Source organism: Hypanus sabinus, chromosome 13 (assembly GCF_030144855.1).
Source record: "Hypanus sabinus isolate sHypSab1 chromosome 13, sHypSab1.hap1, whole genome shotgun sequence".
Lineage (NCBI taxonomy): Eukaryota > Metazoa > Chordata > Chondrichthyes > Myliobatiformes > Dasyatidae > Hypanus > Hypanus sabinus.
Genome location: NC_082718.1, coordinates 6,830,199 through 6,848,329, shown reverse-complemented (window position 1 = coordinate 6,848,329; position 18,131 = coordinate 6,830,199). Strand labels below are relative to the sequence as shown.

The 18,131-nt window shown below is 43.7% G+C and overlaps 1 protein-coding gene and 1 long non-coding RNA gene across 3 annotated transcripts in view; one reads left to right on the top strand and one right to left on the bottom strand.

Annotated features, from left to right (window-relative positions):
* The window catches only part of LOC132403616 (uncharacterized), a 331,526-nt gene that overhangs the window by 209,758 nt on the left and 103,637 nt on the right, over positions 1 to 18,131 (bottom strand). The window lies entirely within an intron of this gene.
* The window catches only part of LOC132403613 (collagen alpha-1(VII) chain-like), a 414,548-nt gene that overhangs the window by 352,362 nt on the left and 44,055 nt on the right, over positions 1 to 18,131 (top strand). The window contains exons 91-92 of the mRNA XM_059987065.1: positions 3,466 to 3,543; positions 16,697 to 16,750. Coding sequence (XP_059843048.1) covers positions 3,466 to 3,543; positions 16,697 to 16,750 — 132 coding nt within the window. The remainder of the gene's footprint in view (positions 1 to 3,465; positions 3,544 to 16,696; positions 16,751 to 18,131) is intronic.

Here is an 18,131-nt window from a genome sequence, read left to right as displayed (position 1 = left end):
TTTGAGGCATCAGGTTTTGAAGGTGTCCTCGATGCAGGGCAGGCTAGTGCCCATGATGGAGCTGGATGAGTTTACAACTTTCTGCCGGTTTTTCCAAGTTTGTGCCCTGTATTCCAAATAATGATGAGACCAGTTAAAAAGCTGTCATGGTACAACAGCAGAAATTTGCAAATGCCTTTTCATGATATGCCAATTCTCCTTTACTTCCAAATGAAATAAAGCTGCTGTTGTGCCTGTTTTGTAGTTGCACCAATATGCTCAGCTTAGGATAGATGCTCAGAGATACTGACATCCGGGAGCTGACATCAAATCCTTAGAAAGAGGTGACATAGGATTGGAAGAAGTTGGATCCTTGTGTTAGAGTTTGAAACTGTGAGGGTAAACGCACCTTAATGAGAGTCGTACACAAGCACCCAAACAATAGTCAGGATGTGGGATATAAATTTCAACGGGAAATAGAAGAAGCATTTAATAAGGGCAATGTTACGTTGCGATAGTCATGGGGATTGCAAAATGCTGGTAGATTGGGAAAATCAGATTGGTCCTGGATGCCAAAACAGGGCACTTATAGAATGCCTATGGGTTGTTTTTTTAAGGGCAGCTGGTGGTTGAGCTCACTAGGGGAAAGGCAATCCTGGATGGATGTTGTGTAATGAACCATATTTGATAAGCACAATTAAAGGAAAGGAATGCTTAGGAGGCAGTGATCATATGCATCAATCACCTTGCATTTGGAGAGGGAGAAAATAAAGTCAGACATATCAGTATTACAATGGAATAAAGGGAATTACAGAGACATGAGAGAGGAGCTGGTTGAAGTTGATTGGAAGGGGACACTAGTATGGATGACAGCAGAACAGCAATGGCTGGTGTTTCTGGGAGTAATTCGGATACATACTGTACATCCCAAAGATAAAGAAATATTCTAAAGGAAGGATGAGGTAACCATGACTGATAAGAGAAATCAAAGACAGCATTAAAACAAATCAGAGGGTATATGATATAGCAAACATTACTGGGAGGTTAGAAGATTAGGTAGCTTTTAAAAACCAGTGGAAGACAACTATAAAAACCATAGGGAGAGATAAGATTAAAAAATGAAGGTAAGCTAGCCAATAGTATCAAAGAGGATACCAAAGGTTTTTCAGATATACAGTACAAAGAGTGAAAGAGAGCGAGAGTGGATATTGGACCACTGGAAAATGATGCTGCAGAGGTAGTAATGGGGGACAAAGTAATGGTGGATGAAGTTAAGAAGTGGAGGAATGAAAGTAAGCATTTTATATCAGGAGTCACTGTGGAAGACTCCAGCAATATGCCAGAAATTCAAGACTCTCAGGGGTCAGAAGTGAATATGGTTGCAATCACTGAGGAAAGGCACTTGGGAAGTGAAAAGGTCTGAAGGTAGATAAGTCTCCAGGACCAGATGATTATGCCCTATAAATTTACCTATAATTTGCCTATAAATTTACTAATCATACTTCCTATGTTCACATCCAAGTATGTAATACACGAACAACAAAGGTTACAGCACCAATCTCTGTAGTGAACATTGGTTAGAGAGTTACAATCAGTAAACCATCCTTCTTGATTTTGCCAATTTTGGATCCAAATAGCAGTACAGTCCTGGATCCCATATGCCTGCCAAAGGAGCTTTTGTCAATTGCCTTACTGAAGTCCATATAGACAACGTCTACTGCCTTGATTTTATCAATCTTCTCAGTCACCTCAAAAAACTTATTAAAATTTCTGATGGTTCAGTCTCTTCAACTTGATTCCAGCCCCCACCCTCCAGAACAAGCTCATTCATAATGTCAGTCTTAATTTAAATTAATGAATAGTTACAATGGAGTTTGCAAAGACAATTGCTGCAAGCCAGGATTTTGCTGAACAAAGAAGATCTGGTCTGCAGTTTTTGAAATGCAGAAATATCCTACAGCTTTCAAATCTACAACTGCAGTAAGAAGTAAAACCTCTTTGAAATAAACATCTAGCAAAACAAGATTTGGAGAAAATGTATTGGACTTCTCCCCAATGTATTTTGTTAATTACTAAAAAGTAAAGAAGTGATAGTCCCACTTTTTATATGTGTACTTGTCTTCCCGAGTGTCCCAGAAAACCATGGGTACTTCAAAAGGAATGGATAATGGAGCCTGAGCCTGCCACTATCAAAATACAAAATGTTGTGTAGCAAGGTGATAACGGATGATTGATGTACAATAAGGTTCCCATTGTTCAATAATTTACAGCATCTACAATTCAAATATAAATACAGATACGCCAAATAAAACAGCTCAATGTGACATACTGAAAACTAGGGTTCTAAGATGGTTATATTTATTGTGGAAGATGTAAGAATCAATTATCTACATTTTTATGGTTCCCTAGAGAGCTGTATTCTCTGGGAAAAAATGAAAAAATAAAGAAATACAAGCGATTCTCTAGATGTTGAAAATCTAGAGGAACACGTACAAAATACTGCAGGAACTCAGCAGGTCAGGCAGCACTTATGGAAAGGAATAAAAGTCAACATTTTGGATGAGACCCTTCATCAGGACTAGAAAGGAAGGGGAAGAAAGGATGTTTCCCATGTGATTCAAGGACACCAGGCCACAGCCTCAGGATAAAGGGGAGTCCATTTAAACATATACAGAATAATTTCTTTAGTCAGAGGGTGGTGAATTTGTGGAATTTATTACCACAGGCAGCTTTGGAGGCCAGGTAACTGGGGGTATCTAAAGCAGAGCTTAATAGGTTCTTGATTGGACATAGCATCAAAGGTTACAGGGAGAAGGCTGGGGAGTAAGGCTGAGGAGGGGAAAAAACATCACCCATGATTAAATGGCAGAGCAGACTTAATGGGTCAAATAGCTGAGTTCTGCTCCATGTCTTATGGTCTAAGAAGCCAGAATAAGATAGTGGGGTAAGGCAAATATTGAAATATGAATCGAAATACAGACAATGCTGAAATAACTCAGCAGATCAGGCAGTTTTTTTTCTGGAAAAGAAACAGAATTAACTTTCATGATAATCAGGAAAAGTTAGAGAGAAGAGAGGGGTGCAGAGAACAAAGAGAATGCTGGTGATAATTTTTCCGCCTAAGATATTTGACTTCTAAACCAAAGCACAGGTCAATATTTCTGACCTCTGCATTGCAAAAATAAAGGATTTGGCATTTATTCCTGATTAATATCCAATGAATTCCCAATTCTTCAGAAAATATCACAACAATGCATGTTTGATAATATCAGTCTCAGCTGTGTTTTCTGAACAAATTAGTTGTCTATTGGTACTCCCTCCCTAGGCTTATATTTCAAGAATATCCACTGCAGTTCAATTCTGAGGGGCTGTTGGCATTAATGGGACAATATTTCAGAAACATCAGTATTTTAAGCATTATCAGCAAGTGACAACTCAAAAAATGCTACTGAAGTATTTATTTATGAATATTCTTCCTTCTTTTAGGGTGAACCGGGGAAGCGAGGCCGAACCTGCCATGGCAAGAGAGGCTTTCCAGGGATTTCAGGAGGAAAGGGAAATCTGGTTAGTAAATTCCTAATAAGCTAGTTGAAAAGTATGCAATGAATTATTTGTTAATTGCTCATTTTATTAGATTTGTTGTTTTGACCAGGCCAATGTTTATTGCCCTTGAAAAGATGATGGAGACTGGTCTTGAAATGCTACAGTCCTTGTGGTGAAGGTTTTTCACAGTGCAAGACAAAGATCCAGTGACAATGAAGGGTTAATGATACATGTCCAAGTCAAGATATTGCAATACTTCAATGTGGTTCTGTAGCCATATATCTGAAACCTTGTTGCTTGTCCTGGACAAACTGTATCTACAGAGTATTTTGTTGCTGATACACACTACAATCATCATACAATGGTGGTAGATAGAATGAACTTTTCGGATGTTTGACAGGCTTCCAATCAAACAGGCTGCTTTAACCTGAATGGCATTGAGCTTCTTAGAAATGCCCTGCATCACACAAGTGTTGATTCACACATGCTCCTGATACGTGCCTTGACTAGGGTGAAGAAGTGGAAGGGTAGGGTTAGGGTTAGGGTTAGTAATGCAAAGGGTAGGTTAGTAAGTATGCAGATGGAACAGAGGCTGGTGGTGGTGCGAATAGTGTGTAAGGTTGTCGAAGGTACAAAGGGATAGAGACAGGATGCAGAGCTGGATGGAGAAATGGCAAATATAGTTAAATGAAGGAAATGTGAAAGGACACACTTTGGAAGACTGAACTTGAAGGTGGAGTACAGGGTTAATGACAGGATTCTTAACAATATGCAGCAACAGAGAACCCTGCAATCGAAGTCCATCATTCCCTCAAAGTTGACACACAAGTTTATAGGATTGTTCAGCAGGCATTAACCTTCATTATTGGAAGGATTAGGTTAAAGAGCCGTGAGATTATTTTGCAGCTGTATATAATTCAGGTCAGACCTCAGTCGGAGTATTGTGTTCAGTTCTGGTCGCTTCGTTATTGGAAGGATGTGGAAGCTTTAGAGAGGGTGCTGCCTGGATTGGAGAGCATGTCTTCTTCGGAAAGGTTGAATGAGCTAGGGATTTTTTCTTTGGAAAAGAGGAGGATAAGATGTGACTTCACAGAGATGTATAAGATTATGAGAGCGTGGACACACAGCTACATTTTCCCAGGGTGGCAACGGCCAGTACCAAAGGATGTCCACTTAAGGCAAGTAGAGAAAAAGTAAGAGGTGTCAGAGGTAGTGCCATGTGCCTGAAATGCATGGCCAGTGTGGTGGTAGAGGCAGATAAAATAAGGACATTTAGAAAGACTCTTAGATAGGCAAAAGGATGGAAGAAACATGTAGGTTGTAAAGAAGGAGTTAGATTATTTAAAGAGTAAGCTTATATTAATTGGCATAACACGAAGGGCCAAAGAGCCATACTGTGCTGTACTGTTCTATGTTTTATTCCAAACATATTATTTTTTTCTTCCTTATATGCTCACAGATTTCAGTTTTACCAAGGCTCCGTTATGTCATGCTCAGTCAAATGTTCTTGATCTTTAGGACTCTTGCCTCACCTCTGGATTTCAGTTATTTCATCCATGTTTCGACTATAACTATAATAAGGTCTGGACTATTTGATTCTGGACAAACCCAGACTAAAACTGGGTAGGAAGCTCAATTTTATCAGGTATATTTCCACAGAATTTTTGACAATTCGTCCCATCACTTTGCTGATAGTTGCAAGTGGACTGATTCTACAGTAATTCAGTAAAATTCCGAAAATCCAGAACTCTTAGAAATTTGTTAGTGCCAGACTAACAGATATTCTTGATTTCTGGACATTACTCTGCATTTTCTGTATTTCTGGATGCTCATGATGATTTTATTCTATCTTATTTTACATGTTACACTGTAGTACCTGTAAAATAGTACATGTGGTACAATCTATTTGCCAATGAACCAGTGAGTTTAAAGGCAGCAGGAAACATGCAAGCAATCCAGACCTTGGCTTAAGCCACAAGCTTACTCACAGTCCAGACACCAGCTCTCTGGATCTTCAGCTCTGGCGACACATCTCAGCTGCACTTTGGACCCTTGGCTACATTTACTCAATGGCACCAACATTAAAATTAATACACTCTTCTGTATTGCATTGGTAGCCTCTATCACTCATGTACCATGCTGATTCATTTCAGCATGTATCCATAGGGTGCACTTTTGCGAGTGACTAGCACCAGTTGAAGTTAACTGGTGTTGATCGAAGCTATGCATGAACTTATGAAAGCAGAAATGTTCAGTCCTGATGAAGGGTCTCGGCCCGAAACTTCGACAGTGCTTCTCCTATAGATGCTGCCTGGCCTGCTGTGTTCCACCAGCATTTTGTGTGTGTTGCTTGAATTTCCTGCATCTGCAGATTTCCTCGTGAATGTTCATTGCTTCCAGTTGCTGCTAGAGGTCATTCTATTGTTATAAAGCCAGTTGAAGTAGGGAAAACTATAGGAATCTGGTTTTGAAACATGGTTCCAGACATTTTAAGCAATGAAATATGGGGCAGGGAAATATTCTATTCTATGCTTCAGTCTCCAGAAATTCATCCAAGATTACCATGAAGACCATGAGCAGTGGATATGGGCCAGACAATCATGGTAAAACCTTCTCCACCATTGAGCAATTCTACACGGAGTGTTGTTGCAGAGAAGCAGCATTTATCATCAAGGACCCTCACCATCCAGGCCATGTTCTCTTCTCGCTGCTGCCATCAGAAAGGAGGTACTGAAGCCTCAAGTACCACAGTACCAGATTCAGGAATAGTTATTTCTCCTCAACCATCAGGCTCTCGAACCATAGGAGATAACTTCACTCATCCCAACACTGAACTGATTCAGCAACCTATGGACTCACTTTCAAGGACTCTACAGCTCATGTTCTCAATATTTATTGCTATTATTTTGCTTTTCTTTCTCTTTTTGTATTTGCACAACTGTTGTCTTTTGCCATCTTTGTTGTGTGTGGGTTTTCATTGGTTCTATTGTGTTGCTTCATTCTTATTGTGAATGCCCATATGAGAATGAATTTCAGGGTGTATACAGTGACGTATATGAACTTGGATAAATTTACTTTGAACTTTTGAAATGCTAGTGGAAAGAAGCAACTAATGGGCCAACTCCAGGAACAAAGCACCTTGGAGATAGATGTAGTACCAGAAATGGATAAATCATTTCACAGACAAGTCAATGTTATTGAAGGCATCAAAAGTCCCATCTTCCAGCAATTGCCGTATGCAATACACATACATTGCTCAACCTGTACTAGCGCTGCCTCTGTTACTCTGGACTGTTAAGCAGTCTTATGTCCTCTTGCATAACTACTATTAATACAATCTACACACAGATACACACATTCATGCATGTACTGTTCATATCTAATAATTACACATACCTCTACTAATTATACAAGTATCAAGCACATCACCTAGACACATTACAATACGACAACCACATACAGCTGTCTTGCAGGAAAGGGTGGCACACATGCCGAGCAATTATTAGCAGTTATTATGTGTCTATTGGCTTATTGCCCCAAAGGAGAAAATGCCCGGCATCAGAACAGTTGTCACTAACTGTGTGGGCATTCCAAGTTATGCAAGATTCTCTAGTATGCATTGCAGTCACTGCTTTGAGTCATTAGTACCTTCAAAAATCCGAGATGCAAAAGGATTTGGGAGTCCTTGTGCAGGATTCCCTGAAGGTTAATTTGCAGGTTGAGTCTGTGGTGAGGAAGGCAAATGTGATGTTAACATTCATTTCAAGAGGACGAGAATATAAAACGAAGGATGTAATGTTGAGGCTTTATAAAGCGCTGGTAAGACCTCACTTTGAATAGTGTGGGAAGTTCTGAGCCCCTTATCTAAGAAAGGATGTGCTGACGTTGGAGAGGTATTCTGAGATATGGGACTCAAAATTGTTGACAGTACTCCAAGTGCTGGCTGACTAGTGTCTTATAAAGACTTAGTATTATCTCCTTGCTTTTCTATTCTAATCCCCTTGAAATAAATGCTGACATTGCATTTGCTTCCCTAACCACAGACTCAATCTGCAAATTAACCTTCTGGGAGTCTTACACGAGGATTCCCAAGTCCCTCTGCACCTCTGATGTTTGAACCTTCTCCCCATTTGGATAATAGTCTGCACTATTGTTTCTTTTACCAAAATGCATTATCATACATTTCCCAACACTGTATCCCATTTGCCACTTTTTTGTTCTTTCTTCAGATTTGTCCAAACCCTTCTGCAATTGCATTGCTTCATCAGCACTACCTATCTTCATATCATCCGCAAACTTTGCCACAAAACCATCAATTTCATAATCTAAATCATTGTGAAAAGCAGTTGTCCCAATACTGACCCCAGAAGAACACCACTAATTACCACTGCAAGACCCCTGCATTTAAGTATAAGTCAAAAGCACTGCACTAAAGATTAAGGACTGGAAAAGGGACAACTTTCTTGCTACATTTCCTTCCAGACGAATTGTTTTAAAATGTATTTGTATTTGCTATGAGCTATGCAGCTGAAAGCGTAGATATGGTAAATCATCCAAATATGCTATTTTAAGAGCTTTGACTTAATTAGCTGCAGATAATAAATGGAGCATGAAATTTTTCCTATTCTTCTCATTGCATTAGACAGATAACATCACAACATTGGCAACTATTTTCTAGTTTATAATTTCTTTTTCTCATTAAATCCTTTCCCAGGCTGTGAAGACAATAAATCCAAATTTTTGGCAGTATCGGCATTAACAATTCACAGCCCAGAGACATTAGTCAGGCCCTTGCTATGTTTCACCAAAGAGATTAACTCTTCCCCTCACAATCTGCATTTGCACTTCATTGTTTACCAGCACTGCAAGTTCTCTGTAGCAGTTACACTCCGTTCTGCATTGTCATTGTTTTTCCTCAATGGACTGTATAATTACTTGATCTTTGTGAATAGCATGCAAGATAAGCTTTTCACTGTTTCTCAGTACAATGACAATAATAAGCCAATTCCAATAATCATATAAGAGTTTGAATATTGCAAACTCACAAATTGTTATTGGGAGAAAGAATGGATACCAGATTTTCCGGTAAGAGCTAAAAGATTGTCTCTTGGATGAAACATCAGAGAGAAGATAGTTGTAAATTTAAAGAGACCCAGCATAAAGGAGGAAGTTTATGATTCATTGGACCAATTTGGATATTACATATAAACAATGATCATATAATTGACCTATTTCCATTGCTTCCAAAGCAGCCACAGAACTAAATTTCTAGTGGTAATTCAATTTGATGATTTTACCAGCTGGCAAAAATGCATTTTAAAGCAAACCACAATGTTCATTCTCCTATCCCCTCACACTGGAATCCTACTTTATGAGTGGCTTACATCAACCACTGGTTTTTCAATTTAGGTGTATGTGTGGATTTCAAGTTGTAGTGTTGATGTTTAGCATTTATACATGCAGTCCAGGTTGAATTACTTCCATGTATTGTGGTAGAGTGCATGTGGGGTTAAAGTCATTCTAGATTCAATAAGAGTATTGCAATAGATGCATATAATTGGGACTCTGTGGCGACCCATTTCCTGGCACATCCGAACCGGCTCACAATTAGATAGCCTACGGGGGTTTGCGAGCACAGAGCTTTGGAGCCTCTGCGCCACGGGGGGCAGGTTGAGGGAGGCTTAAAAGTGAGGCTGAGGATTTCGAATAAAGTTTTTTCCTGCGACTGCAGTTACCAACTCCGTGTCGTTATTTTAGCGCTGCGTGTAGCACACCGCTACAATTGGTGACCCTGACGGTCCAAACGATTTTTGGACCAGAAATGACCGATGCCGCCTCTGTTCATGCGGTTTCGTTGAAACTGCCGGGTTTCTGGACACAGCGACCGAACCTATGGTTCCAGCAAGCCGAAGCCCAATTCCACGTTCGCCAGATCACCTCAGAAGACACCCGCTACTACTACGTGGTGAGCTCCCTCGACCAGGACACAGCGGCCCAGGTCGCGGAGTTCGTACAGTCGCCCCCGGCAAACGGCAAGTACACAGAATTCAAAGCCCTGCTCCTCAGGACTTTCGGACTCTCACGGCGCGAGCGGGCTGCCCGTTTACTGCACCTGGATGGCTTGGGCGACAGACCTCCATCAGCTTTAATGAATGAGATGTTGTCTCTCGCCGACGAACACACACCCTGCCTCATGTTTGAGCAGGCATTCCTGGAGCAGCTGCCCGAGGACATACGCCAGCTGCTGTCCGACGCGGATTTCAGTGACCCCCGGAAGGTGGCAGCCCGGGCAGACTTGCTGTGGAACGCCAAAAAGGTGAGCGGGGCGTCCATCGAACAGATCTCCCAGCCATGCTCCCAGCAGCAAACCAGTCCAGGCCCGGCCGCAGAGCCCGCCAACCCACGGCCCAAGGAACACTGGTGCTTCTACCACCAGCGGTGGGGCGCAGAAGCCCGCCATTGTCGCCCGCCCTGCAAGTTCCCGGGAAGCGCCAGGGCCAGCCGCCGCTGATGGCTACGGTGGCTGGCCATCGGGATAGCCTCCTGTATGTGTGGGATAGAAGGTCGGGACGCCGGTTTTTGGTCGATACTGATGCTGAGATCAGCGTTTTACCTCCGACGAGTTACGACACCCACAGCAGGGCACCGGGTCCCCCCCTGAGGGCCGTGAATGGCAGCACAGTAAGGACCTATGGCACCCGTCAGGTGCAGCTACAGTTCGGCTCCAGCCAGTTCACGTGGGACTTTACACTGGCCGCCGTAGCCCAACCGCTTCTGGGTGCGGATTTCTTGCGGGCTCACAGCCTACTGGTCGACCTGCCCAGGAAGAGACGTCCACGCCGAGACCTTTCAGACATTCTCCCTGGGTGCAGCCCAGTTGCCAGCCCCTCACCTCGGCTCCATCACGCTGTCCGACAACGACTTCACCAGGGTCCTGGCGGAGTTCCCATCGGTTCTGGCACCGCAGTTCACAGCGGCCATGCCCCGACACGGCGTACAGCACCACATCCCGACCCAGGGACCACCCCTCCATGCCCGCGCTCGGCGGCTTCCCCCGGACAAGCTCCAACTGGCGAAGGAGGAGTTCCAGAGGATGGAGGAATTGGGGATCATCCGGCGGTCCGACAGCCCATGGGCCTCCCCCCTGCACATGGTGCCCAAAGCGACGGGGGGCTGGAGACCGTGCGGCGACTACCGCAGGCTGAACGAGGCTACCACACCGGACCGCTACCCTGTGCCGCACATTCAGGACTTTGCAGCAAACCTGCACGGCGCACGGATCTTCTCCAAGGTAGACCTCATCCGAGGGTACCATCAAATCCCGATGCATCCTGACGACGTCCCCAAAACGGCTCTCATCACCCCGTTTGGCCTTTTCGAGTTCCTCCGCATGCCATTCGGCCTGAAGAATGCCACACAGACGTTCCAGCGGTTAATGGACGCGGCGGGACGGGACCTGGACTTCACGTTCATCTATTTGGACGACATCCTCATAGCCAGCAGCAGTCGTCAGGAGCATCTGTCCCACCTCCGTCAACTCTACGCCCGACTGAGTGAGTACGGTTTAACAATCAAACTGGCCAAATGCCAGTTCGGACTCGATATCATTGACTTCCTGGGCCACAGGATTACTAAAGACAGGGCAACCCCTCTGCCCGCTAAGGTAGATGCGGTCCGCCACTTCCCCCGACCCACCACGATCAAAGGCCTTCAGGAATTCGTAGGTATGGTCAATTTCTACCACCGCTTCCTCCCTTCAGCTGCCCAGATCATGCGCCCCCTGTTCGCCCTGATGTCGGGTCCGAGCAAGGACATTACCTGGGACGAGGAGTCCGCCGCCGCTTTCGTTCAAATGAAGGAAGCTTTGGCGAACGCCGCAATGCTAGTACATCCCAGAATGGACGCCCCTACCGCCCTCACAGTGGACGCATCTTACACGGCAGTCAGTGGGGTGCTGGAGCAACTCATCACAGGTCGCTGGCAACCCCTGGCGTTTTTCAGCAAACACCTGCGGCCACCCGAGCTCCTCAAGTACAGTGCTTTCGACTAGGAACTGTTGGCGCTGTACCTGGCAATCCGGCATTTCAGGTACTTCCTAGAAGGTCGGCCCTTCACCGCGTTCACGGACCACAAACCGCTTACCTTTGCGTTTACGAAAGCGTCCGACCCCTGGTCGTCCCTCCAGCAACGCCACCTGTCCTACATCTCTGAATACACGACGGATGTCCGGCACGTCTCGGGTAAGGACAATGTCGTGGCGGATGCGCTCTCTCGCCCTACCGTTCATGCCCTTTCCCAAGGGGTAGACTTTGAGGCACTGGCAGAGGCGCAGCAGGTGGATGAGGAGATTCCGAGTTACAGAACCGCAGTCTCCGGTTTGCAGCTCCAGGACCTCCCCGTAGGCCCAGGTGAGAGGACCCTACTCTGTGACGTCACCACCGGCCAGCCCCGTCCCGTCGTCCCGACAGCCTGGCGGCACTGTGTTTTCGACTCCATTCATAACTTGGCGCATCCCTCCATCCGGACGACTGTCCGGATGGTTTCCAGCAGGTTTGTTTGGCACGGACTCCGCAAACAGGTCAGTGAATGGGCCAAAACGTGCATGTACTGCCAGACGGCCAAGGTGCAGCGGCACACCAAAGCCCCACCGCAGCAATTCCATCCCGTCCACCGGCGTTTCGACCACATTCATGTGGATATCGTGGGCCCCCTGCCAGTGTCGCGCGGAGCGCGTTACCTCCTGACTATCGTGGACCGGTTCACAAGATGGCCAGAGGCGATCCCGCTCACCGACACCACCTCCGAATCTTGCGCCCGAGCCCCGATCACCACCTGGATATCTCGCTTTGGTGTACCGGCCCACATTACCTCCGACAGAGGCGCCCAGTTCACCTCCAGCCTGTGGTCAGCTATGGCCAGCCTTTTGGGGACTCAGCTGCACCACACAACTGCCTACCACCCACAGTCGAACGGGCTAGTGGAGCGTTTCCACTGTCACCTGAAGTCGGCCCTCATGGCCCGCCTGCAAGGAGCCAAATGGGCGGACGAGCTTCCCTGGGTCCTACTCGGCATCCGCACAGCGCCCAAGGATGACCTGCACGCCTCGTTGGCCGAGTTGGTATACGGCGCGCCCCTGGTCGTCCCCGGGGAGTTCCTACCAACCCCACGGGGGCAAGAGGAAGATCCCGCAGCAGTCCTGGGCAGACTACGCGAGAAGCTCGGTAACCTGGCCCCCATACCCACTTCATAGCATGGGCGGAACCTGACCTGCGTACCCAAAGACCTGCAGAACTGTAAGTTTGTGTTTGTACAAAGGGGCGGGCATCGGCCACCGCTGCAGCTGCCATACGAGGGGCCGTTTATGGTGCTCTGGAACAACGGGTCCATGTTCGTGCTGGACGTTGGGGGGAAAGAGGAGGTTTTCACGGTGGACCGCCTCAAACCGGCCCATGTGGACCTGGCGCAACCGGCCGAGTTTCCGGCACCTCAGCGCAGAGGCCGACCTCCCAAGCAGGTTCTGGCCCAGACTGTGGACATTGGGGGGGGTGTATCGCTGGTTCTGGGGGGGGGGGGTTATGTGGCGACCCATTTCCTGGCACATCCGAACCGGCTCACAATTAGATAGCCTACGGGGGTTTGTGAGCACAGAGCTTTGGAGCCTCTGCGCCACGGGGGGGGGGGGGGCAGGTTGAGGGAGGCTTAAAAGTGAGGCTGAGGATTTCGAATAAATTTTTTTCCTGCGACTGCAGTTACCGACTCCGTGTCGTAATTTTAGCGCTGCGTGTAGCACACCGCTACAACTCCATAATTTTCGGCATTGGTAATTATCCAACAATATGGTTGAATATAAAAAAGTATCATGTAACTTGATTGTCTCACAAGAATACTGACAGTGGAGATTGGTGAAGCTCTTCTTTGAGCAATATTTCACTTTAATTTTCTACTTATTCTTGCATCTTTAATCTACTACAAAATATCCTCAGAGATAGGAAGGTGTTTATAACAAAATTAATTGCATTTTTAAGTCATTAAACAACATCAGCTCTGAACTCATTTCACCCTTGCAATGGACATGATTACATAAGTTGAAGAAGTGGAGTTAAAGATTCCTACTCATCCAGTTATATAGTACCCCTTTTCCTCCTCCCCACATTACCCTGGCTAATGGTAATTATCTTATTTCCAAGTGAACATACCGTTCAAACTGGCATTCTCAATATTTCACAGTAAAGAATGAATCATTGCACAAAGACGAATGTGACCAATTAGTGTCACATTTCACTTCATGTACTTTATTCCAATGCTTAAATAATTAATTGAAAGTTTGATGATGACCTCTCCCCTGAAGTGTCTATCTTAATCCCTCACACGCAAGCACACACACATTTGCAATAAAAGGAATGAAATGCTTGCTTTGTTCTTCCTGTACAATCTAAACTTGTTCTCTGACCAATTAAGTGCATAACTTCAGCCACCCACTCACCCCCATCACGTGTAAGTATGCTTTACTTTTGAATGCTTTACATTTGCTAAAAATAGGATACCACAGCCTACATTGTGTTATCAGATGCCTGGGTGTTGATGATGCAAGTACACTTTACTAATAAGGTGACAAATTATAAGGTGGCCATCCTAATGTAATCTATTCAAGTTACATCAGTAAGATTTAAGAACTCACTGGTTTCTTTGTCACCTATAACATGTAAAAGGAGAAGCAACGCCTTTGTTTTGCTGCAATTTCCAATGGAAAGGCAAAGGTGATATTGATCACAAAATCTTGCTAAGATGAATTTCACTCAGAAATGCCCAGACTGGGTGGGACTGCCAACATAAAACATGACTATGGCATAATATATGCAAAATGATTTTAAAAATATGATTTTTGGATAAAATGGCGTGTGGAATTTAATGCAAACAAGTGCAAGGTTTTGCACGTCGGTAGAACCAACCAATGTAGACCTTACACAGTGAACAGTAGGGCACTGAAGAGTGTGGTAGACTAAAGGGGTCTGGGAATACAGGGCCATAATTCAATGAAAGTGGTGTCACAGGTAGGTGGCAACTTAAAGAAAGCTTTTGGCACATTGGCCTTCATAAATCAATATATTGAGTGCAGATGGGATGTTATGGTGAAGTAGTATAAAATGTTGGTGAGACCTAATTAGGAGTATTGGGTACAGTTTGGGTCAGCTACCTGCAGGAAAGATGTAAACAAGGTTGAAGGAGTACAGAGAAAATTTACAAGGATGTTGCCAGGTCTAGAGGACCTGAGTTATATGGAAAGATTGAATAGGTTAGCACTGCATTCTTTAGATTTGATAGAGGTATACAAAATTATGAGGCATATCGATAGAGTAAATGCAAGCAGGTTTTTTCCACTGAGGTTGTATAGGACTATAACCTGAGGTCCTGGCTTAAGGCCGAAAAGTGAGAAGTTTAAGGGAAACTTGCGGGGAAACATCTTCACTCAGCGGGTCATGAGAGTGTGGAATAGGCTGCCAGTAGAAATGGTCTGTGCAAGCTCAATTTCAGTGTTTAATAGAGTTTTGGATAGTGCATGGATAATAGGGATAAAGAGGGCTATGGCTCCAGTGCAGGTCATTGGGAATAGACAGTTTAAATGGATTTGGTATGGACTAGATGGGCCAAAGGGCCTGCTTCTGTGTTGTACTTCTCTATGACTCTAAAAAACATAGGTGCTTTGTATTCCTTTGGCTAAGAATATAAATCAAAAATTAATATGTGTAACTCACTTATTTTTGAGCTTTGTAAACTGTGAAAAAAAACCCTGCATTATCTTCCAGCGGTACGTGGGCATACATGTTATGTTGGCATTACAAGCTAAGAGACCTCATCTAGTTTTTTTAAATTCTCTGATGTAGAAAAGATTATTTCAGGCCAGGCCTCTTTCTCCTTAAGTTTGACTGGTATTTTTGGACCATGCACTATTTTTCTCTTAGTACTGCTCACAACGCTATAGTCAGAGAATTAGAGAAGGAACTCTTTAGGGACAAGGTATTCCATCTTCAGTATTATAGGGCCACATTGCCTTCTGCTGGCATTGGAGTCAATGTTAAAGGCAGAGAAGTCCAAGCCCATGAATTCAATTGCATTTCAGAGCCTACTGAAATGGAACTACATGGGGAGTCCACACCAATGTTTTGGTGGTATTAGGGGTGGCATGGTTCGAAGGGCCTGCTCTATGCTGGATGGATTTCTCCAAAACATTGTCATATTATAAAACTCAATATGCAAAAACAAGTTACACGCAGAACAAAATAATTTGCAAAACAACATGAGACTAAAAAAATCCCAGTGAATTCCAGAAGCAATGCACTGATCATTTGTTTTGTTATTTGTGTCAACTTCTGTTGCCTACCAACATTTCGAATTTTCAACTTTATTTGCAAACACTTTAGTGTTCTTGCCCTGCTCTACCCCAAGTTGTCCATCCGTTGACTATGTCTACACTGTTGATCTTCATTTGCTGGTCCAATGTATTTCCAAACTCATTGTGACTCAGTGATGAAGTGCAAAATTGCAGAAAATCTTTAATCCTTCTTTTTCAGTTTAAACTTTTCCATGCCTCCCCTCAACTTTTCATTATGTGTCAATCTACACCATTATGCACGTTTGAGCAGATTTTGATCTATTGAAATGATTATTCAAAATTACTGGGAATCTAGAGTTATGTCATTATTTCATATAGGATTATTGATAGTAATTTTAGTACACCCACCATCAGTTACAGAGATAAGCTAATTTATACACAGTGGCATCTTCTACCTGTCTAGATAATTGATATCTAATGAACAATGGGACCTAACATCCATTTCATCTTTTTGTACAATACTGTGACATCATACTTAATAGTGTACAGAGAATAATAAAGAATAATGGAAATTTGATAGGAATGACTTTTGATAGAAATCCATGATGGAAAATAGAAACATATGTTGTTAAGATGAGATGAAGTTCGGTAGCAGGAAGCTTAGAGAGTGTATCAGAACACAGCCTTCGAGGAGCCCCTTTTGATTCCAGGCTGAAAATTTATATAATGGTTATCATACATTGAACTTTTGAAGTTTTAATTTTGGAACAACCCAAACAAGAATGAAGATAATTCAATGAGGAATTATTCACTATTGAATAAATCTATTTCCGCCCTGAGCAGGGAGAAATTGGACCCATGGGACTGAAAGGTGAGAAAGGAGATCCTGGACTTTCAGTAAGTATCCTTAGAAAACATTTAAGGTGCATAATGAGTCAGATTTTTGGGTTTTTTTTTTGCAACTTTCAATTCCACCTGCACCCCCATTCCACCTATATCCCTGCACTTCCTAATCCACTCTCTCTCAGCTTTTCTCCTGAATCTTACACTTGTTTAAAGGATGAAAGTCATTAACATCAAACAAAAAAATCACTTTCCCTCTCTACCACCAATCATTTTCTTTCAATATTTTCCTTATTTCCTACTTCACACATTATTCCTTGAGCATTAAGAGTCATTCTTGACCACTGTAAACTGAAGGAATTAAGGGGTAATGTCTCCCATTTCTTTCTGTTTTATCCTCTCAAAAAATACCGCAGCGTTCCAATGTGACCTTGATACGCACAGTCATATAATACTGGTTATAACAGACTAGAAGCTTCAATTCTCAGTTTAAAACTCTACATTCAAGGTTTTTAAGTTAATTTAAATAATTCTGGTGAATGAGGGAATTGCACTAATAAAAGTGACAGTGAAAATTTTCCGTTTACCATAAAAATTGGTTCTCAGTGAAGAAGGCATTAGGCATAGCCTGTGTGATTGTGGTCTGTACTCCATAATTGAATGCCAAAGGCCAAGATAGATAATCAGTTGTCCAGTTTTAACAAGTGTGGCATGTATGTACTTAGCCCACTGCTCTACTCTTTATATGCACGACTACGTGGCAAGGCATAGCTCAAATACCATCTATAAATTCGCTGACGATACAACCATTGTAGAATCTCAGGAGGTGATGAGAGGGCATACAGGAGTGAGATATGCCAACTAGTGGAATGGTGCCGCAGCAACAACCTGGCACTCAATGTCAGTAAGACGAAAGAGCTGATTGTGGACTTCTGGAAGGGTAAGACGAAAGAACACATCATCTTACCCTTCCGAAATGTCAAGGATTAGGTTTTTACACAGAGGGGGTGAGCACGTGGAATGGGCTGCCGGCAACAGTGGTGGAGGCAGATATGACAGGGTCTTTTAAGAGTCTCCTGGATAGGTACATGGAGCTTAGAAAAATAGAGGATTAAGGGTAACTCTAAGTAATTTCTAAGTAAGAACATGTGCAACACAGCATTGTGGGCCAAAGGGCCTGTATTGTGCTATAGGTTTTCTTATGTTTCAATGGAGCTTAGAAAAATAGAGGGCTATGGTAACCCAAGGTAATTACTAAAGTAAGTACATGTTTGGCACAGCAATGTGGGCTGACGGGCCTGTATTGTGCCATAGGTTTCTACATACCAATCCTCGTAGAGGGATCAGAAATGGAGAGAGTGAGCAGTTTCAAGTTCCTGAGTGTCAAGATCTCTGAGGATCTAACCTGGTCCCAACATATTGATGCAGTTATAAA